This window comes from Canis lupus, chromosome 28 (genome assembly GCF_048164855.1).
Source record: "Canis lupus baileyi chromosome 28, mCanLup2.hap1, whole genome shotgun sequence".
In the NCBI taxonomy this organism is placed as follows: Eukaryota; Metazoa; Chordata; class Mammalia; order Carnivora; family Canidae; genus Canis; species Canis lupus.
In genome coordinates this window covers 2,400,641-2,423,412 of record NC_132865.1, presented here as the reverse complement: position 1 = coordinate 2,423,412, position 22,772 = coordinate 2,400,641, and the positions used below count along the sequence as shown (strand labels likewise).

The 22,772-nt window shown below is 37.5% G+C and overlaps 1 protein-coding gene and 1 long non-coding RNA gene across 12 annotated transcripts in view; one reads left to right on the top strand and one right to left on the bottom strand.

Moving 5' to 3' along the window:
- DPY19L4 (dpy-19 like 4) overlaps positions 1 to 22,772 on the top strand; it is a 62,427-nt gene that overhangs the window by 22,591 nt on the left and 17,064 nt on the right. For all 7 annotated transcript variants that reach the window (XM_072803873.1, XM_072803876.1, XM_072803872.1 and 4 more), the window contains 9 exons: positions 342 to 465; positions 2,674 to 2,808; positions 4,508 to 4,639; positions 4,737 to 4,835; positions 5,794 to 5,867; positions 9,827 to 9,985; positions 10,896 to 11,015; positions 17,190 to 17,310; positions 19,927 to 19,983. In XM_072803873.1, the coding sequence (XP_072659974.1) occupies positions 342 to 465; positions 2,674 to 2,808; positions 4,508 to 4,639; positions 4,737 to 4,835; positions 5,794 to 5,867; positions 9,827 to 9,985; positions 10,896 to 11,015; positions 17,190 to 17,310; positions 19,927 to 19,983 (1,021 nt within the window). The remainder of the gene's footprint in view (positions 1 to 341; positions 466 to 2,673; positions 2,809 to 4,507; positions 4,640 to 4,736; positions 4,836 to 5,793; positions 5,868 to 9,826; positions 9,986 to 10,895; positions 11,016 to 17,189; positions 17,311 to 19,926; positions 19,984 to 22,772) is intronic.
- LOC140620091 (uncharacterized) overlaps positions 1,151 to 22,772 on the bottom strand; it is a 38,959-nt gene continuing 17,337 nt past the window's right edge. Inside the window, exons 4-6 of one of the 5 annotated variants that reach the window (XR_012019830.1) lie at positions 18,634 to 18,935; positions 7,819 to 7,968; positions 1,151 to 1,796 (exon numbers count right to left, since the gene is read on the bottom strand). This is a non-coding gene — a long non-coding RNA (uncharacterized lncRNA). Of the gene's footprint in view, positions 1,797 to 7,225; positions 7,969 to 18,323; positions 18,936 to 22,772 lie in introns of those variants that run through there. The other 4 variants (XR_012019831.1, XR_012019829.1, XR_012019832.1 and 1 more) reach the window with 4 other exon arrangements.

The following is a 22,772-nucleotide window of genomic DNA, read 5'->3' as shown; positions in this document are numbered from 1 at the left end:
TGGGACCTGAATCCCATGTCCTCTGCAACAAGCTGTGTCCTTTAATATGAGGTGTCTTCTGCTCAGAGTAGGCGTACCTTTTTCAAGTTTTCACAGAGGCCCGTCTATTCACCAAGGAGTATGTAGCAGCACTAAGCCTTCCTGGAAGGGAGGTAAGGGGAGCTGGATGAGATGCTTAATTGGCTCCAAGGTGCTGTATAGACAGTAGTGGTTCCATCTATGCCTACCTCACAGGATTGGTAGAGAAAACAATGAGATGTATGTGTAAGTGCTTTGAAAAGTATAGTGTTACACAAATGTAAAGTCTTGCTATTTTGCTGTTCATTTGTGGTTTACTTTAGGGTAGATACAACAAGAATTGAATACTCCATTCCTTTAAGAGAAAACTGGGCACTACCGTATTTCGCATGCCAAATTGCTGCACTTACAGGCTATTTAAAAAGCAACTTAAATACTTATGGAGAGGTAAGATACAAATTTAATTGTCACAGTTAATATTGATATATTGCAAATGTGGTGTAAAGTTTTAAACTTAATCATATTAACAGTTATATTCAGTGAAGCCTAATTACTACATAATAAAAGATGTATTTAGGTAGTCTGTTATATAACACTGTTAGTCTAGTCTGATAGATGGTAAATTATTTTTAGGAGAAAGGAGATGTTGTGATATTTCAGTGCAGGCACTTGGTAAATATTTAAGAACATATTATTATTTTAAAAAAACATATTATTTTGATAATCTCTCATTTTACCATTTCTTTCCTGTACTAGCTTTTAGTCATTGCAAGTTAAGGAAATACTAGTGAAGCTACAGAGTGACTACAAATGACAGCAGTGTTAACTTTCATGGTAGCACTGCATATTTTCTGTTTTCTGGCAACCACTGCTCTGTTCTCTATCACTGTGATTTTGTAATTTTGAAAGGTTATACAAGTGGAATTATATAGTATGTTATCCTTTATGACGGACTTGTCATTTAGCCTAATACCCTTGACATCCATCTAAGTCGTTGCCTTGTATCAATAGTTTGCTCATTTCATTGCTGAGTAGTATTACAGCAATATGTATATTTTAATTACATATTTAGATCTTATAGTACCAGTCACATCAGGATTATCGAAGCTCAGATCTTTTGTGCAAATATCTGAAGCCATCTAGAGACATCTGTGGTTGATTACTGAAATGCATTTAATGTGTCAAGTAATATGTATAAAATAGTTCACAGTAAAGGCATAGTTGAACATGAAATGTGCAAGGTAAGGGGGTAGATAAGAGTGCACAGAATTTTGAAAATGTTCAGAGAAAGGAGAAACATAGCTAATTGCCCAGATTATGTTTAATATATATTTCTATCTCATTTCACTGCATGTTCTTTAGAGTAGTTTGAGAATAAACCCTTGGAATTAGCAATTTGCTTCATTATATTATAGCTTTTTCCTAGTATCCTTGAAGTAATATCCACGTGTCCAGTAGATTAAATAGGCTGGATCTAGATCTGAGCCTTCATTGATTTCTGGAACTGGTTTCTCTGGGGATGATGGTTTCAGGCCTTATTATTACAGTTCTGGTTGTTCCACGTTAGAAGTTGCCGGAACACTTTTTCTTATAGCTGTGGTGATCAGAAGAGCAGAAGCTTCTATGTTCTATCAGTGCTGAGCTCTTCTGAGCCTTGCAGCTGGTATTCTTCTCTTACATTCTCTTATTCAGGGTGCTGGAAAATCCCTGTATCTGCTGATGGCCTGAGTGAGGTGTTTCTGACTTTGAAATTTATCATTCAGTATAGTCAGCGTAGTCTGAAAAATTAAGTTTTAGAGAGCACACTTGTTATCTTAGGTTTCTTGACTAGACCCTTATTGCACTTCTCCTTTGCTGTTATCAGAGTAAAGTCATTTGAAATCATGGCTGGTGGAGAAATTGGGAACAAAAATGTACTCCCTGGAGGAAGTAGAGGTTGTTCGAAATATGCTTAAGAGCAGTGGATTTGTCAGATTTGGCCTCTTGCTAAGGGATCACTTGAGAGCTGACATTTGGAAGGACAGAAATGATTTTAGCCAGGTATTTTTCAGGCAAGGGCAAAAATCCTTGTGTTTAGTACCCTAGCAAGGAAAAGAGAGTTTTATATGGTTGACAGTATACGCACTGGGGAAAGATAAGGGCACACTTTTGCTGAGAAGCAATAAAAAAAGCAATGGACTTTTTTCCATCGACTCCGTAATAGGCTGAGACATAAACAGACTATTTAGATGGAAATTCTTAGAGAAATATGGAGCAACACAGAAATGAAAATATTTTCTAGGGTGAATGGAGTTACTTTCACAATAACAAAAGCCAGTCAGCCAAGTCTAGCAAAAGCTACCATTTTCTTATATTTATTACTTCACCTGAGATGAAAGGAAACTGTACTAAATTTTTTCCCTTTGTCATCCTGAAATTCTCAATATGATGTCAAACTTTGAAGGACAAGTGGTTGATTTCTGTCTGTGTGCTTTATTTAAGATCTTACTGTTTATGTAAGGATTTCATAATTATTTGACTTAAAAACAAAGTTTCTAGAATTATATAGCTTAAAGAAGAACCAGTAACAGAGCTGTAACTTTGAGGTAACAACCTCCTAGATTCTTATATTAATAAAGCTACTGATACTTAGTTTCTTTCTATTGTTTTCCCTAGAGGTTTTGCTACTTGTTGATGAGTGCTTCAACTTACACGTTTATGATGATGTGGGAGTACAGCCACTATCTCTTATTTCTTCAAGCAATATCTCTGTTCTTGCTAGATAGTTTTTCACTGGAGCAGAGCGACAAGGTATTTTGAATTTTGAAATTGTTATTTTTAAATTCAGAGAAGAAATGCCCTTTCAGTGTTGTATCTTAAGATCATTTAGCTTTTAAGCTTTATTTTGAAATGTTTTAATAGGCTTTGACTTCTATTTCTACTCAAAAGATTGCTAAACTCATTCACCCAGCCCTTTTATTTATTTATTTTTTTTCCCAGCCCTTTTAGAAGCACTTTGAAATTCCTTTTAAAGATCTACTTAAAACATAGGGGATCTCTGGGTGGCTCAGCGGTTTGGCGCCTGCCTTCGGCACAGGGCGCAATCCTGGAGTCCCGGGGATCAAGTCCCACGTCAGGCTCCCTGCATGGAGCCTGCTTCTCCCTCTGCCTGTGTCTCTGCCTCTCTCTCTCTCTCTCTCTCTCTCTCTCTTTCTGTGTCTATCATGAATAAATAAATAAATAAATCTTTAAAAAAAAAGATCTACTTAAAAAAATAAATAAATAAAGATCTGCTTAGCCAGAGTCATCTGTGCTTCTCCGTTTCTAGCCATTGCTCCTTCCCTATTTTTTTTTTTTAATATTTTATTTGTTTATTCATGAGAGACACACAGAAAGAGGCAGAGACACAGGCAGAGGGAGAAGCAGGCTCCATGCAGGGAGACCGATGTGGGACTCGATCCCAGGACCCCGGGATCATGCTCTGGGCTGAAGGCAGGCACTAAACTGCTGAGCCAACCCAGGCGTCCCCCTTTCTATTTCTTTAAAAAAGAAAAGTGAAATACTCAACATGCACAGAAGAGTATATTATTATATATATATATATTCTATAGGATAAAATATGAGTATTTGACCATCCAGGCCAAGAAATGGAACATTGGAATACCCAGAAGTCCCTCTGATATGCTTTTGAGATTCATCCATGATGATGTACAGAGCTATATTTTATTCATTTTTATTTATTTATACATTTTGTTAATGGACATTTCATTTTTTCCATTTTATTGTCCATATGACAAGTGCTGCTGTAAACATCTTTACTGGCACATAACTGCAAGATTTCTCTAGAGTATATACCTCATAGTGGAATTACAAGTCAAAGGTTATGTGCATATTTACCCTAAGTACCAAGACTTTGTCCAGAATGGTTACAGCAGTTTATATACCTGCTAGCAGTAGTTAAAGATTCCCATCCAGCATTGGTTCCTTTCTTTATCTTTTTCTTTTTTGCCCCTCTTTTATCTTTCTTTTGCTTATAAACATTTATTAAGTATTTGATATATTGCCCAAGCCAAAAATTTGGGAATCTTCTTGCTCTTTCTCTTCTTAATCCTGTGTATTTAGATGCTCCAGAATCCTGATGAATACAAACATTTAGGTTCATTGAGTAGAGAGAATTTAACATAAAGAATCATTTATCAAATATAATGCCCTTATCTTGTAAGCAAAGTGAAATGAAGTCAGAGCCTGGGAAGAAAGCAGTTTGTTTTAGTCTGGCCTTAGATGTCCGTGGGTTTAAAGCTTTTCACTTCGTTTATGAGAATTATTTCTAAGTAATACATTCATTATACGCCATAATATTAAAGATACAGATTGAACATTTGTAGGATACTGTCCTAAATTATAATAGAGCATTTATTTTATAATTGGAGTCAAATCTATTCTAAACAAAACTAATGAAAAAATGTACAATAAAATTAATTTTATTCTCATTCATCTTTTGTCCCAACAGGTTCATGAAGTTTATAAAATCTATATATTTTCTCTGTTTCTGGGATATTTACTGCAGTTTGAGAATTCAGCTTTATTGGTGTCTCCTTTATTAAGTTTAGTAGTAGCCTTAATGCTTGCTAAGTGCCTTCAGGTAATGAGAATTACCTTTTTATCATTCTTGAGATAAATTTTTTAATTGTTAATTTATCATACCTCACTTCGTTGTTCATGATTTTTTTTCTCCACAGCTGAATGTGAAGAAAGGAACTTTTATAGCTAAAATAATGAAAGTGATTAACTTTTACTTGGTGTGTATTCTGACAGTGACACTGAATATTATAATGAAGGTAAATAACTCGGCGTGTGAGATTCATGTAGTAAAGCAAGTTGAATAATGAAATAACTGGGCTAGGGGCACTGGGCGGCTCAGATGGTTAAGTATCTACCTTCAGCTCAGTTCATGATCTCTAAGTTGTGAGATTGAGCCTCACGTCAGGCTCCTCCTCACCGGGGAGCCTGCTTCTCTCTTTGCCTTTGGTTCTTCCCCTGCTCATGCTCTCTCTCTCTCTCTCTCTCACTCTCTCTCTATCTCAAATTAATAAATAGAAAATCTTAAAAAAGAAATATATTGGGCTAAATTTTAATGAGACTGAGATAATAGAGTTTGTACAGTAAAATTTTGAGTTGATCACTATCATATTCACAGGAGAAATTAGGATTCTAATTCTTTTCTAGATATACTTAAAAGATACATTTTAGGGATCCCTGGGTGGCGCAGTGGTTTAGCGCCTGCCTTTGGCCCAGGGCGCGATCCTGGAGACCCGGGATCGAATCCCACGTCAGGCTCCCGGTGCATGGAGCCTGCTTCTCCCTCTGCCTGTGTCTCTGCCTCTCTCTCTCTCTCTCTCTGTGACTATCATAAATAAATAAAAATTAAAAAAAAAAAAAGATACATTTTATTTTCCACTTAATTGAAAATGTCATTGTTACCCATTTAACTAACATTAAGTAATATAATAAATTGAGATGAGTAAAAGTTTTGAAAAGAGTAGGTAAGTTATTTAAGTCGTAAGATAAGTGGAAATCTTACTACCCTGTTAGGATTTATGATTAACTATAAAGTAATATTACTGACTTAGGTCAGTAAGTCTCCGTGTTTCATAGTTACACCATGTATTATCTAATTCATTTTTAATTTATATTTTTTATTTTATAGTCTTGCTGTGTTTTCTATTTCTAGACAGAAACATATTGCTGTGAGCACAGCTAATAGTTCTTTGTTGTAACTAGTGTTTTTTCTTACAGATGTTCGTCCCACACAAAGAAAATGGGCACATGCTGAAATTCCTTGAAGTAAAATTTGGACTAAATATGACTAAGTAAGTTTTAGATTATATAAAATTTTACCTAACTCTGTATCACATAGGACATAAAGAGCAGAAATAATCCAAGGAGTAGTAGACACCTAATTAACACTTAGAAAATAAATAATTTGGAATAGTGTAATATCTAAAAGAAATAGAACAATATTTTTTCTCATTAAAAAAATCTCATTTAGATGTTTTATAAATTAGATGTACTTCAGCCTTAATAACATCACAGTGTTTGGTGGCCATTTTCTCCTTTGATGTGGAACAGTGATATAATCTAAAGTCAGAATAAATTAAAGATTTAAAATGAATTTAAAAAATTGTAATTTAAAAAAAAATGTAATTTTAACTACTACATCAGCAAAATGCTTGCATTAAAAAGGGGTAGGCAGGGCAGCCCAGGTGGCTCAGCAGTTTAAGCGACGCCTTTAGCCCAGGGCCTGATCCTGGAGACCCAGGATCGAGTCCCACATTGGGCTCCCTGCATGGAGCCTGCTTCTCCCTCTGCCTTTGTCTCTGCCTCTCTCTCTCTCTCTCCCTCATGAATAAATAAATAAAAATCTTTAAAAAATGAAAAAAGGTAGGCAGTCACATACTTATTTCATAGCAAAGACTCTGAACGTGGGATCATAATAGTGGATTAGATCAGAAGCTGACTTTAAATTCAAGAGTGATGGTGTGCCTTTTGTTAGTTAAATGCATTTTTTAAATCTAAAGTGAAATAAATGACTTATGTACTAATAATGTCCACTTATATAACAGAAAATATGTATTTAAGTTGTTGTGATGTATCACAATTACAAGTGTTAAACACTGGAGAAATTTTCTAAAGTGTAAGTCATATATGGATATCTACTAAGGTTAAAGGATCCCTTAAGAAGTCACATGCTCAAAAAAAAAAAAAAAAAAAAAAAAAGAAGTCACATGCTCCATAAGGGCAGGGACCATGTCTTTTTCAGGTATATATATATAGGCCTGTATATACAGGCAAGGAAAAATTGGTTATTGATCTCCATAATTGACTGCCTTTCCCCTGACTTTATCTTTAACCCCAGAAGACTCTAGAATGCACGTAGAATAAAGGGCTGCTTTTGTCTAACATTTCTTAGTTTATGTTATGTAGGGCCCCTTTGCTCAACACATCAGGTACTAGATTTACCTGACAGAGTAATACACTAGATGTTTTAAGACTAAGACATGATGTCTGTCCTTGAGAATATTGACATCTCATTATATAGTTTTTATATAGATAATGACATGAGTGGTATAAATTATAAATACCTTATGCTCAAATGTGCCAACTAGGTATTAGGATTTGTAGTTCATCAGAATTTCAGGGAACATTTCTGTTGAGACAGACTCTCAAGAACCACTAAAGAAATGTTAATTAGTTTTTATTGGATGTTCAGAATACTGGGCCAGGTATTGTGAGAGAGAAAAAAAATGACTATAATCTTAAACTAGCAACTTGTATTAAGCACTAGAAGAGAAAAATAAAGTGCCATGGGGATATAGGGAAAGAAAGATTTGAGACTGAGATATGGAGAAGAATATTCATTAAATTGAGATTTGAAACGGATCTTTTGGAATGCCTGGGTGGCTCAGCAATTGAGCGTCTGCCTTGGACTCAGGGCATGATCCCAGGGTCTGGGATCGAGTCCCACATCAGGTTCCTTGCGGGGAGCCTGCTTCTGCCTATGTATCTCTCTCTCTCTCTCTCGTGAATAAATAAAAACCTTTTAAAATAAAAAAAAATGAAATGGATTTTTTTTTAAAGATTTTATTTATTCATTCATGAGAGAGAGAGGCAGACTCGGCCCAGGACCCTGGGATCACAACCTGAGCCAAAGGCAAACACTGGGCACCATCCAGGCACCCTAGATTTGAAATGGATTTTATAGCATTAGTAACTTTAATAGGTAGATAAGAAAGATGTGATTCATCATATGATCATACATACAAAACATTTTGATGGCAGCCTCTTTGATACAGCTGTATTACTGCTTGGCACATTGTAAAACTTTCACCCAGTGATTTGGAAAGCAGGCATTCTTAGTCCACCCAAGAGCTCTTCTGAAGATCACTCCATCTCTTACATTCATTTCCAGGGCTAGGGATTGAGGATAAGATGGAGGTTACAGATGGATCAGGTGTGAGAATGCAGATAAAACTGCATATAAGTAGGAGTCTTGTTGATCATATTTAGCTTTGGGTCAAAAAAAGTGTATCCATATTCTTAGAGCTCAAAATGTTTGTTTCAAATTTTATGATTTCTGTCTTAATAATTAGACTATTCTTTTTAAAATGTGTCCTAGTTGAATTACTTTTATCCATATAAAACAGTACTATCCAGTAATAATATGAGTCCCATATGCAATTTTCTAGTAGCCACATTTTAAAAAGCCACATTCTTAAAAAAAAAAAAGAAGAAGAAACAAGGGAATTTAATTTTAATAATAATACATTTTATTTAATCTATTAAAATTTTTAAAAATATTTTATTTGTTTATTCATGAGAGACATGGAGAAAGAGGCAGAGAGACAGGCAGATGAAGAAGCAGGCTCCCTGTGGGGAGCCTGATGCAGGACTCAATCCCAGGACTCCATGATCACAACCTGAGCTGAAGGCAGACACTCAACCACTGAGCTACCCATGCATCCCTGATTATTAAAATCTTATTTTAAAATGTAAACAGTATAGGGATCCCTGGGTGGCACAGCTGTTTGGTGCCTGCCTTTGGCCCAGGGCGCGATCCTGGAGACCCGGGATCGAATCCCACGTCGGGCTCCCGGTGCATGGAGCCTGCTTCTCTCTCTGCCTATGTCTCTGCCTCTCTCTCTCAATCTGTGTGACTATCATAAATAATTAAAAAAAAATGTAAACAGTATAAAAATTATTAGTGAGCTATTTTGTGTTCTGTAGTCCTTTTCATTCTTTTTTATGTTTGAAATCAAGAGTGTATTTTGTATTTAAAGTATATCTTGGGGGATCCCTGGGTGGCGCAGTGGTTTGGCGCCTGCCTTTGGCCCGGGGCGCGATCCTGGAGACCCGAGATCGAGTCCCACATCGGGCTCCCGGTGCATGGAGCCTGCTTCTCTCTCTGCCTGTGTCTCTGCCTCTCTCTCTCTCTCTCTCTGTGGCTATCATAAATAAATAAAGAAAAAAAAATAATTAAAGTATATCTTGGGCAGCCCTGGTGGCCCAGTGGTTTAGCACCGCCTTCAGCCCAGGGCATGATCCTGGGGTCCCAGGATTGAGTCCCATATCAGGCTTCCTGCACTGAGCTTGCTTTTCCCTCTGCCTGTGTCTCTGCCTCTCTCTCTGTGTGTGTCTCTCATGAATAAATAAATAAAAATCTTTAAAAAAAAATAAAGTATATCTCCATTTGCTTTGGTTATATATATTTTTTTAAGTTTTTTTTTTTATTTTTATTTATTTATTTATTTATTTATGACAGTCACAGAGAGAGAGGCAGAGACACAGGCAGAGGGAGAAGCAGGCTCCATGCACTGGGAGCCCGATGTGGGATTCGATCCCGGGTCTCCAGGATCGCGCCCTGGGCCAAAGGCAGGCGCCAAACCGCTGCGCCACCCAGGGATCCCGCTTTGGTTATATTTTAAGAGCTAATAGCCACATTGTAGCTAGTAGCTACCATAGTGGACACTGCAGATATGGAGGTTGGATGACTGAATTTTTTTTGTCTTCCAGATAAAAATAGAAAGTAATATTTCCTTGAAACCATATTGGGTTCTAGAGATGGTCACATTATTGGATAATAAAAAAGCAGATGTTTTACATTTATTAGGGCAATTTATATTATCTTTATAAAAGGTAGGGCCTTGCTGTTACAAGTGAATAGATTTAGAAATGTGTTGTTTTGGCTTAGTTTTCATTGATATAAAAAATACTCTTACATAGTAGGTTATATCATCTATGATTTCAATTTCCTGTTTTTTGTTTTCTGTAGGAATTTTACAATGAATTGGCTCCTATGTCAAGAATCCCTGCAGGCACCATCTCAAGATTTTTTTTTGCGATTGACACAGTCTTCTTTATTACCTTTTTATATTTTAGTGTTAATTATTTGTTTTCTTTCTATGATGCAAGTTATTTTTAGGAGAATTAAGTAAGTACCTATGAGAATCAATCACATTGCTAATTTATACATTATGAAAGTAACTATTTTTAATATCTTTCCAATATTTGTATATTTGATTTAGAGTTTCTAGATCCATTCTCTAATTATCAACATGTAAAATATTCAATTTTGTTAAAATTGGTAAAATTCAAATTTGTTTTTACATCTAAATATATAATGTCCAAATTTAACGTAGTAAATTGCCTACCAATTTAATCATTTTTACCTACTGTAAGGATATATTTTTTTCTATTTAGCTTAAAAGAAGCTAGTAGTATAAGTGATTTTAAATTATAAAGACTTCCAGAAAATTTTTGTCATGTTTAAAAAAATAGGTTGTGTATAGTATTTTAATCTTGAGAACTTAGCTATTTAAATTATGATTTAACTATATTGATGAAGTAATCACTAGTTGAGTGATAATTGATTTTGGAAAAGGAACCTAAAAATCTTTTTTTTTTTTTTTTTTAAGATTTGTTTGAGAGAGAGAGAGAGAGAACCCGGGTGATAGTGAGTAGGGGGAGGGGCAGAGGGAGAGAGAATCCTAAAGCAAACTCCTTGCTGAGCATGGAGCCCCACTTGGGGCTCGATCTTAAGACCCTGAGATCATGACCTGAGCTGAAACCTAATCGGCTGCTTAATAACTGAGCCACTCAGGCGACCCCTAAAATCTTTTTTGTCGTATTTCCTGAACTTTCCTGTTTAATCTTCACTGAGTTCATTGTCTTCAGGTTCTAAAAACCCTGAAAAAAATAGATCTGTAAGTTAGGTATTTGACTAACAATATACTTTAAAATTTCAAGGACCCACCTATATTTTTTTTATGAAGAAACTTAAGATCTTTGATTTTTCAAATACATATTTTCAAAATAGTAAAATACATATTTCCTTTGTGTAGTGGCAAGTCCTTGAAAGAAACCATTACTCTTGAAGATGGACGAATTGGAGGAAGGCCAGAAATAATTTATCATGTGATTCACACTATTTTATTGGGCTCTCTTGCAATGGTTATAGAAGGGTAAGTGGACTTTATTGGATCTGTTTTTACAAAGAATTATCCTTTTTAGTAGTAATAAGTGGATACTTTCAAGAATATATTTATGAAACTATAAAAACTCAAAATCTACAAACTTTCTTAACCTAACTGGGGTTTACAGAGATTGTTATAGTATAATGAACTGACATTTACTTGTTCACTCATTTGCTCAAAAATTATTGAATGTCTTCTAAGGGCCAGGCATTGTACTAAGTGCTGGAGGTACAGTGGTGAACAAAAGTGGATACACAATCTCTAACCTTATGTGACTTATGGCCTAATAGAGGTAACAAACATTAATCACACAAAAGTAAAATTACAACTTTGTTGAGTGAAACAGAATAAATAATGCTGTGAGGCTAAGAGTTCAATGATACCCTTTTCCTTGAAGTTTAGACTCATGTAAAATAAGACATAGGAGTATAAATGATTTTGAAAACCTGATTTCAATTTGAGGCGGAGCTTTCCCCACACCAATAAAAAGCCGTTGTTCAGGCACCAGCTGAGTGTCCTACAATTTGACTTAATTCTGGCACTATCCACCTGGAGATAGCATCAGATTCCACAGTTCAAGGGTTCAGCCCTGTAAGATTCCACCCTACTCCCACTCAGGTGCCAGTTGCAAACCTAGGTTACCTGTGCTTCTAACCAATTGGCTATAAATCAGAAGTTCCCAGGACCCTCTCCTTGGGTTCAATTAATTTGCTAGAGCGGCTCATAGAACCTAGAGAAACATTTTATTTACTAGAGCACCAACTTTATTAGAAAAGGATAGAACTCAGGAACAGTGTGGAACAGATGGAAGATATGCATAGGGCAGAGTTTGTAGGAAGGGGTATGGAGCTCCCCTTACCTCTCTAGGCATACCACTCTTCTCAAGTATCTGTGTGGCCACCAACCTGGAAGCTCTCCAAACCCTCGTTTTCCGTTTTTATGGAGGCCTCATTACATAGGCATGGTTGATTAAATCATTGACCGTTGGTGATTGAATTCAAACTCCAAATCCTCTTCCCTCCCCACAGGTTTGAGGCAGGACTGAGAGTTACAACCCCCTAATCACATGGTTGGCTCCACTGGCAACCAGCCCCATCCTTGGGTACCTTCCAAAAGTTACCATTAACACAACCAGAGCCACCTTTCCAATTTCATCAGTTAGGAAATTCCAAGAGTTTTGGGAGCTGAGAAATCTATTTGGTCATCTGAATGATTCTGATCCTGATAAATGTTGCATTGGAGAACACCTCATGTGTGACAAAAGGTCTCTACTGTTTTCCACCCCAAATTGAGCTTGGTCCTCAAACTTCAGGCCATCCCTTTCGAAAGAGCAGAGCCTTGGGAAGTTTATGCACCTATCTATACCCTTCTTGCAAAAGGAAGATACAAAATGTGGAGGCCTATGTTTGGGCCTATTTTATTTTTAATGTTTGGAATGGATACACTCAGTCTTTTCTCTTGCCCACAAATCAGATAAATCACTCCCATGAGGAGGAGCCATTAAGGTTCTGAGGTAAAGGAATAGGAGGGGAAGTAGGGAGAGATAAAGAGTATTGATCCTAGTATAAGATTTCTCAAGTTAAATTTCTTTTTTTTTTAAAGATTTTATTTATTCATGAGAGACACACAGAGAGAGGCAGAGACACAGGCAGAGGGAGAAGCAGGCTCCATGCGGGGAGCCCGATGCAGGACTCGATCCCAAGATCCCAGGATCATGCTGTGAGCCGAAGGCAGATGCTCAACCACTGAGCCAGGCATCCCTCAAGTTAAATTTCCATTAATTATGAATATAGATACTGAATCACATTCGTTTATAGCAGTACCTGTGGTGTTTTCCCCAACAGATAGCATAGCTATTTTCTTAATAACTTTTTATTTTGAAGTCCTGTTTTTACACTTCACAACTTCAAAGTTCCAGTTATTAGATCTCCATTTAATGTATTAAGTACAAATACTGCTGTATAGGAATTTATTTTTAATATTTGATATCAGTATGTCAATATAATTGATTTCCTTTGTACGCCTATGTATTTTATACATTTAAAACATTTTCTTTTAAGGCATCCGTGCATTCATAGACTTTATCAGACTGCCCAAGCCATGATTACTAGGATTCTCTTATTTTTTTTTATTTAATTTTTTTATTTTTAAAGATTTTATATATTCATGAGAGACACACAGAGAGAGGCAGAGACACAGACAGAGGGAGAAGCAGGCTCCCTGTAGGGAGTCTGATGCAAGACTCCATTCCAGGACCCCAGGATCAAGACCTGAGCCAAAGGCAGATGCCCAACCGCTGAGCCACCCACGCTCCCCTGGAAGCTCTTTATTGAAACATGAAGCAAGAATGGTGGTTCACTCTAATAGTTAGCATTTCATAATGCCTAATAAGCGAATGAAGAAATGTATTAAACCATGATTATTATTTTTTTTAAACCATGAATATTTTAAGTGCATGTTTTGATTCTCATTTCATTGCTTGGTAATACTAGAATTTTGATGCATGGTTTGCCTTTTTTCCCCTTTGTATTCTCAGTTTTATTTCTTTCTGCAGAAGAACTTTTTGTTGTTGCCAGCATTATTGTAACCATTCATCCTTGCATCTTTGATTTGCTCAGTAGGCCTATAATACTGTGATCACCTGTTCATGCAAATAAAATACATAGTCGCTCAGAAATTCCAGGCACTCTACTAAGTAGATAGTAGGGATTAAAGAAATATAAAATCTACTCTTTCTTTTCAAAGAGTTCCTATCCTAGGTAAGTAAACCAAGAGTTAGAGCAAAGTAAAGTACTATGAAAAAGGCATACACAAAGGAAGCTTTGGTCACTCAGAGGAGAGGTCCTCAGTTGTAGAGGGTGGGTAGAGGAAGTCAGTTTAAGGAAGATTTCCTAACTGGGGTGACAGCCTTCAGAGATAAATAGAGGTTGACCAGGCTCTCTGTTTTCTTATGTGCCTCTGTGTGTGTGTGTGTGTGTGTGTGTGTGTATGTGTGTGTGTGTGTAATAATCTAGACAGAATAAATATTCTTTGGGAACTAATAGTACAAGATGAATGTGAAGTTAGTATGAGAAATATGTCTGGGGGCCCCCAGGTGGCTCAGTTGATTAAGCATCTGCCTTCAGCACTGATCATGATCTTGGGGTCCTGGGATCAAGCCTCATGTCAGGCTCCCTGCTCAGCAGGGAGTCTGCTGCTCCTTCTCGTTCTGCTCCTCCCCCCACCCATACTTAGGCTCCCTCGTTCCCTCAAATAAATAAAATCTTTAAAAAAGGAAAAAAAGGAAATATGTCTGGAAAAATAAGCAGGGACCAGATGAAGTGTTTAGAAATTTGATACCGTATTTGCTTTTTGGTAAGATCTGTCTGTCTGACAGCAATGATTGAGAAAAGCAAGATTAAAGGAAAATAAGCCAGTTGAGAATTGTAATAGAATCTAGAAGTGAGTAGCAATGAAGGAGGAGCCAAAACGAAAATATTTGGGAATTGGAAACTGAATAAGTAGTAGTAGGGACTGTGGTGGAGGGACTCTAGGAAGAGTTGCAACTCAGAAGCTACAAGAGTTTTTAAAGGAGTACATGATCAGGAAGTAGAAGGCAGAGAGTTAAGTGTGGACTTCAAAGAGTCTCGCTATAAAGGGAATCAGAGTCTAAGGTAGCACTAGACAGGTATGCTTGTGTCAGGAGGGAGAAACTTATGTCATTATGGGACAGACACACTGAGATTGTTCTACAAACCCTGTTAGAACACTAATCATATTTAGGAAAGTTAGGAGAAAAACTGAAAAAGTGAATCAAGACCATACTTTTTTTGTAAAGATTTTATTTATTCATGAGACAGAGAGAGAGAGAGAGAGAGAGGCAGAGATGCAGGTAGAGGGAGAAGTAGGGTCCCTGCAAAGAGCCCGATGTGGGACTTGAACCCCGGAATCTGGGATCACGCCCTGAGCCAAAGGCAGGTGCTCAATTGCTGAGCCACTCAGGCGTCCCAAGACCATGTTTCTTGAGGGCCCTAAAAACCATTTGGATGAGTTTTCATTTATTTCAGTAGATTCTGGGGAACCACTAATGATTTTTTTTTTCTAAAGATTTATTTATTTATGATAGACACACACACACAGAGAGGCAGAGACACAGGCAGAGGGCGAAGCAGGCTTCATGCCGGGAGCCCGATGCGGGACTCGATCCGGGGACTCCAGGATCGCGCCCTGGGCCGAAGGCAGGCGCCAAACCGCTGAGCCACCCAGGGATCCCCCCCACTAATGATTTTTTAACAGAAAATGTAATTAATTACATTTTCAGATGATTAATCTAGCATTTGGTTGGAGGAGAGTCTAAAGGTAGAGATGTTAGGGTGCCTGGTTGGATCAATCAGAAGAACATTTGACTCTTGATCTCAGGGTCATAAGTTCAAGCCTCACATTGAGAGATTACTAAAAATAAATAAACTTAAAATGTAGAAATGTTCATTAGCAACTATTACAATGAAATGGTAAGGAAGAGATGAATATAGAGAAATCAGTGGATTGGACATAATGGTCTGACCTCTAGAACAGGAAGTTGGTGTTTCAGGGAATGTTATGTATGTATAATTCAACCTGAATGGTTTCTCCTGGAATTACAAACCAGACTCTCATTTGATTCTGGCTGACTTGAAGAATAGTAGGAATGAGGAAGTTAGGAGGAGATACTAGTTGACCAGAGAAAACTAATGCAGTTCCTTTGTCTTAGCAACATGTATTCTGTATACATCGACTACTTCTCTTAAAGTCCAAGTCAGTATTCATTTTTTATAGAGATTTATTCTTTTAATTTAAACAATTTTTAAAAATATTTATTTGAGAGAGGGAATGCACAAGCGGAAAGGGCAGAGAGAATCTCAAGCAGGCTCCACACTGAGCACAGGACTCAATCTCAAGACCCTGAGACCATGACCTGAGCTGAAACCAAGAATTGGACACTTAACCAGATGCTTAACCAACTGCGCTGCCCAAGCACCCATAAAGTTTGATTTTTTAGTAATCTCTGCACCCAACATGGGGCTCCATCTTAAAACCCTGAGATCAAGAGCCCCACACTCCACTGACCAAACCAGCAAGGTACTCCTACATTTTTTTTTTAAATAACCAAAAAATAGGATAACAGTAAACGGTACCTGAAATTTGGCATTTTGCTTTGTTGTCATATATAATTATTAATACCTACTGAAGGACAGCCAGGTTTCTAATTTTTTTGCTACTAAAACAACATATTGTAGTTAAAACTTTTGTATTTAGGGCAGCCCTGGTGTCTCAGTGGTTTAGCGCCGCCTTCAGCCCACAGCCTGATCCTGGAGACCCGGGATCGAGTCCCACATCAGGCTCCCTGCATGGAACCTGCTTCTCCCTCTGCCTTTGTCTCTGCCTCTCTCTCTCTCTCTCTGTCTCTCATGAATAAATAAATAAAATCTTTAAAAGAAAACTTTTGTATTTATATCTTTATACACTTATGCTATATATCTATAGGCTAGCTTACGAGAAATGGGACTGTCTTGGGTTTTCAAGGTTTTTTAAAGGTTCTGCAAAATCACTTTCTGTAAAAACATACCAGTTTTAATCTCTCCAAGAGTACAATTTTATTTATTGATTGATTTTTAAAGCTTCTATTTATTCATGAGAGACACAGAGAGAGAGGCAGAGACACAGGCAGAGGGAGAAGCAGGCTCCCTGTGGGGAGCCCGATGCAGGACTCGATCCCAGGACCCCGGGGTCATGCCCTGGGCCGAAGGCAGACACTCGACTGCTGAGCCACCCAGGCGTCCCCCAAGAGTACAATTTTACTACAACCTCATCTATATCAGTGCCCTTATTTCATCCTCATTTTAGTAACCCACGTGTCATCTTGATTATTTAAGAAATGAATAACAATTTGATGCTGAAAATTAGAGCTAAGATTTTTATTTACTCTTAACAGTGATATTTTCATGAGTAGTAAAGAACTCAGAAAAGAGAAATCGGGGCACCTGGCTCAATCAGTGGAATATGAGGCTCTTGATCTTGGGGGTTGTTAAGTTCAAGCCCCATGTTAAGTGTAGCCATTACCTAAAAAAATAGAATCTAAAGAGAAATGAGATAGTAATAATGTTCGTAGGATATCTCATATGTGACTCCTTTTGTCTTTTCTAGCTTGAAATACCTCTGGACTCCTTATGTATGCATGTTAGCAGCATTTGGTGTGTGTTCTCCTGAACTTTGGATGACGCTTTTCAAGTGGCTTCGATTACGAACGGTACACCCAGTATTGTTGGTGAGTTATTGTTATTTTGGGTTAAGTTCTTGTTTCTCTTTCAATTATATAAATGGAAACCACATTGAATACAATTAAAATAGCATGAATAAATCATATTTTGACTTGCAGGTGAAAGAGAGATCCTGTGAAAAACTCTTTTTTATATAATCTCTGATATAAAAGTAATACATTGGGATGCCTGGGGGGCTCAGCAGATGAGCATCTGCCTTCAGCCCAGGGTGTGATCCTGGAGTCCCGGGTTCTAGTCCCACATCGGGCTCCCTGCCTGGAGCCTGCTTCTCCCTCTGCCTGGGTCTCTGTCTCTCTCTTTCTCTATGTACATCATAAAGAAATTAACTAACTTTAAAAAAGGTAATGTATTTAAATGCAGATGGATAGGGACACCTGGGTGGCTCAGCGGTTGGGCATCTGCCCTTGGCTCTGGTCATGATCCCCAGGTGTGGGGATGGAGTCCCACATCGGGCTCCCTGTGTGGAGCCTGCTTCTCCCTCTGCCTGTGTCTCTGCCTCTCTCTGCCTGCATCTCTCATGAATAAATAAATAAAATCTTTAAAAATTTTTTTATAATTAATAATTTAATAATATTCTTGGTTTGATTTAGAACTATTTTATGTTTTCAATGCAAATAGAACATTTTCACTGTGCCTGCCATGTACAATGTGCTTATAATGCAAATTAATTTCGTCAGGTCGATTACAGTCTCCCATTCATAAAAATGAACAATAAGAAGTATCGATAGGGTGCTGTTGGAACACAGAGAGGGGCTACTTAATTCAATTTTGTTAGGGACTCAAAGACTTTTCAATCTGAGATTTGAAAGATGATGACTGGGGACGCCTGGGTGGCTCAGTGGTGGAGCGGCTACCCCAGAGTCCCAGGCTCTAGTCCCACGTCAGGCTCCCTGTGTGGACCCTGCTCCTCCCTCTGCCTGTGTCTCTGCCTCTCTCTCTGTCTCTCTCATGAATAAATAAATAAAATCTTTTTTTTTTAAAAAAAGAAAGATGATAACTTACTCAAATGAAAGGTAAAGAAAGGGTTTTCATGGTAGAAGGAATAAAAACAGGCAAAGAGCATGTTGTCATCAAAGGAAATGAAAGCAAAGGCAAAGAAAAGGCATGATATATTTAATTTCTCTGGCACATAAAATGTGAGATGGGGTGGTCAAGAAATGATACTGAAGTCCAAGAGGGTAGGTCATGGAAGCCTTTGAGTATTATGCTGGGGTGCTTAGTTTTATCCTGGAGGCAGCAGAAATGCATTGAAATGTTTAGGCAGGGGCGTGAGAGAGTCAGACTTACATGGTCTCTTAGTTCATGCTTACCATTCTTTGAAGAATAGACTTAACGGTGACCAACTTAGGCCAAGAAGGAAGCTGTTGCCCAGGTACTGGCCATGGTAGATGGAAGTGATAAAAGCTTCAATATATTGAGTGTTCACCACATGTCAGGTACTGTTTATAAAACATTTCATGGGGGATCCCTGGGTGGCTCAGCGGTTTGGTGCCTGCCTTTGGCCCAGGGCGCGATCCTGGAGTCCCGGGATCGAGTCCCACGTTGGGCTCCCGGCATGGAGCCTGCTTCTCCCTCCTCCTGTGTCTCTGCCTCTCTCTCTCTCTCTGTCTGTCTGTCATGAATAAATAAATAAAATCTTTAAAATATAAAATAAAATAAGATAAAATAAAAAAATAAAATAAAATAAAATAAAACAAAGTAAAATAAAAACATTTCATGTGTTGATGCTTACAAAGACCCTAATGGCTAAGTTCTATCATCTGTAGGTTGTACACAAAGAAACTGAGACTTAAACTGGTTAAGTAACTTGCCTGAGATCGCATAGCTTATAAATGTGGAAACCATGATTCACACCCAGGTTTTTCTGACTCCAGAGCCCATTTACTTAATACTATGCTATACTGGGGTGAAAAAAATAATAAGGTTAATAAGAGTTGGTGGCTTCATTAAATTAAGTATGGCAAGTAAGGAAGAGGGAGAAATTATAGATACTTCCTAGGTCTCTTGTTTGTGTGACTGTGGGTTGTGTGGTCACCAGTAGACATGGGACAGGAGGAAGAAGAACAGGTTCTGGCAGAGAGGTGATGAGTAAATATCTTTAGTAATAGTCCTGTTGTGTTTTGCCAGTCTTTCCAGAGGTATTTGTATGTTACTTTAGCATACTTGTGCATTGTTACGTATTGGCTATTTTTCCTGTCTTCTTGTTGTTAGTTTTGTAAGTGGCCCAGTTTAGTGTCCTTTGTAAGCTCTTTATAACTTAAATTCCTGGCAGAATTGTCAAATATTGATTTGTTACATGAAATATTACTGTTACCTTTTTTATGTTTTGTCTTTAATTTATATAGTGAATGTTTATATAGTAGCGTATAACTATCATAATACATATAGTAGTATGTTTCGCTTTATCTCCAGCTTAATGTATCTTAAATGCCTTAGTCTTCACTCATCTCACTCTGTGAATTAGGTTCCACACTAACTTCAGTTTCCCTGACTGAAATTTTTATGACTGTAAGAATCTGTGATTGGTCATGGAGTTAATGTCTAATACTTCTAGTACCTTCTTAGATGTATGTATCCATAATCATTTTGTTTCAATGTTTTAGGCTCTTATTCTGAGCATGGCTGTTCCCACTATAATAGGTCTCAGCTTATGGAAAGAGGTAAGAAAATCAGATTTTTATATTGTTAAGATGTACTTTACCTACAACTTAGTGATAAATTTGTGCATGTGTAACATATTTATATTGAGACACTATTCTAACAACATAAAGTATGATATTCTTAGTATGCTTAATTTTTTATCAGGAACATAGATTCTATTAATTCTAGTAATAGAGCTAAAACATTTTTAGAACGTCATGTGATGCATGTAGTCTAATGCTATTACTAATTCAATTTATAATTGTCAAAGGAAATTACTGAATAAATAGGTGATAATATTAAAAAGTATTTTGGCATGAAAAACTGACAGCTAACATCATACTCAATGGTGAAAAACTGAGATTGTCCTCTAAGGTCAGGAACGAGACAAGGATTCCCACTCTCTCCACTTTTATTCGACATAGCCCTGAAAGTTAGAAGTCTTAGCCATAGCAGTCAGACAAGAGAAAGGAATAAAAAGCATCCAGATTGGCAAGGAAGAAGTAAAATTGTCACTGTGTGCAGATGACATGATACTATATATAGAAAACTCCACAAAGACTCCACCAAAAAAACTACTAGAACTGGGGTGCCTGTGTGGCTCAGTTGGTTAAGCATCTGTCTTCAGCTCAAGTCATGATTCCAAGGTCCTGGAATTGAGCCCGGCATCAGGCTCCCTGCTCAGCAAGGAGTCTGCTTCCCCCTTCCACTCCCCTCTTGCCTCTCCCTGCTCGTGCTCTCTCTCTCTCTCAAAGAAGTAAAATCTTAAAAAAACTACAAGAACTGATAAATGAATTGAGTAAGATTGCAGGATACAAAATCACTGTATAGAAATCCATGGCATTTCTGTACACCAGTAATGAATGAAGCAGCAGAAAGAAAAATTAAGAAAACAATCCCATGTACAATTACACCAAAAATAATAAGATACCTAGGAATGAACCTAACCAAAGAGGTGAAAAATCTGCACTCTGGACACTATAAAACAACAATGGAAAAAAAAAATTGAAGATGACACAAAGAAATGGAAAGACAGTCCATGCTCATGGATTAGAAGAACAAATATCATTAAAATGTTACTACCCAAAGCAATCTACACATTTAATGCAATCTCTATCAAAATACCAACAGTATTTTTTGAAAATGCCAATAGAATTAGAACAAAAAAGTCCTAAAATTTGTATGGAACCAGAAAAGACCTCAAGTAGCCAAAGCAAGTGTTGAAAAACAAAACTGGAATTACTGCATTTCCAGACTTCAGGTTATATTTACAAAGGTGTAGTAATCAAAATGATATGGTACTGGCACAAAAATAGGCACATAGCTCAATTGAACAGAATAGAAAGCCCAGAAATAAATCTACAATTCTAAATTATATAGACAATTAATCTTCAACAAAGGAGATAAGAATATGCAATGGGAAAAAGTTTCTTCAACAAACGATGTTGGGAAAACTGGACAGCTAAAAAGAATGAATGTGGAGCGCTTTCTGACACTACACAAAAATAAACACAAAATGTATTAAGGACTTAAATGTGAGACCTGAAACCATAGAAGTCCTAGAAGAGAACACAGGCAGTAATTTTTCTGACATGGATCATAGCAACATTTTTCCAGATGTGTCTCCTGAGACAAGGGAAACAAAAGCAAAAATAAACTATTGGGATTATATCAAAATAAAAACCTGAACAGCAAAAGGTATAGCCAACAAAACAAAAAGACACCCTACTGAATGAGAGAAGATTTTGCAAATGATATATCTGATAAGAGGTTAGTATCCAAAATATATAAAGAACTGGGGCACCTGGGTGGCTCAGTTGGTTAAGTGTCTGACTCTTGATTGCAGCTCAGATCATGATCGTGGGGTCCTAGGATTGAATCTGTGTCAGGCTCCGAACTCAGTGGGGAGTCTGCTCCATATTCTCTCTCTCCTTCAAGGAAGTGGTGCCCCTCCTTACCCACCATCCTCTCTCACTTGCTCTCTAAAAAAGTAAATCTTTAAAAAAAATGGCAAAAGACATAATTCTCCAAAGAAGACGTAGATGGCCAAGAAACACAGGAAAGATGCTCAGCAGCACTCATCATCAGGGAAATGGAAATCGAAACCATAATGAGATAACACCTCACACCTGTCAGAGAGCTAAACTAAAAAACACAAGAAACAAGTACTGGCAAGGATGTGGAGAAATAGAAACCCTTGTGCACTGTTGGTAAGAATGCAAACTGGTGCAGCCACTCTGGAAGACAGTATGGAGGTTCCTCAAAAAATTGAAAATAGAACTACCTTATGAGGGGCACGTCAGGCTCCTTGCTCGGCAGGGAGGCTGCGTCTCCTTTCTCCCACTGCCTGCTGCTCCCCCTACTTATGCTCTATCAAAAAAATAAATAAAATCTTAAAAAAAAAAAAACAACTAACTTTAGATCCAGCAATTGCACTACTAGGTATTTACCCAAAGAATACAAAAACACTAATTCAAAGGGATACCTGCACTCCTATGTTTATTGCAGCATTATTTACAACAGCCAAATTATGGAAACAGCCCAAGTGTCCATCGATAGATGAATGGATAAAGAAAAAGTGGTGTACACACACACACACACACACACACACACACACACACAATGGAATAATAATCAGCCATAAAGGGACGCCTGGGTGGCTAAGTGGTTGAGCAGCTGTCTTTGGCTCAGGGCATGATCCTGGAGTCCCAGAATCGAGTCCTGCATCGGGCTCCTTGCCTGGAGCTTGCTTCTCCTCTCTCTGCCTCTCTGTGTCTCTCATGAATAAGTAAAATTTAAAAAATAATAA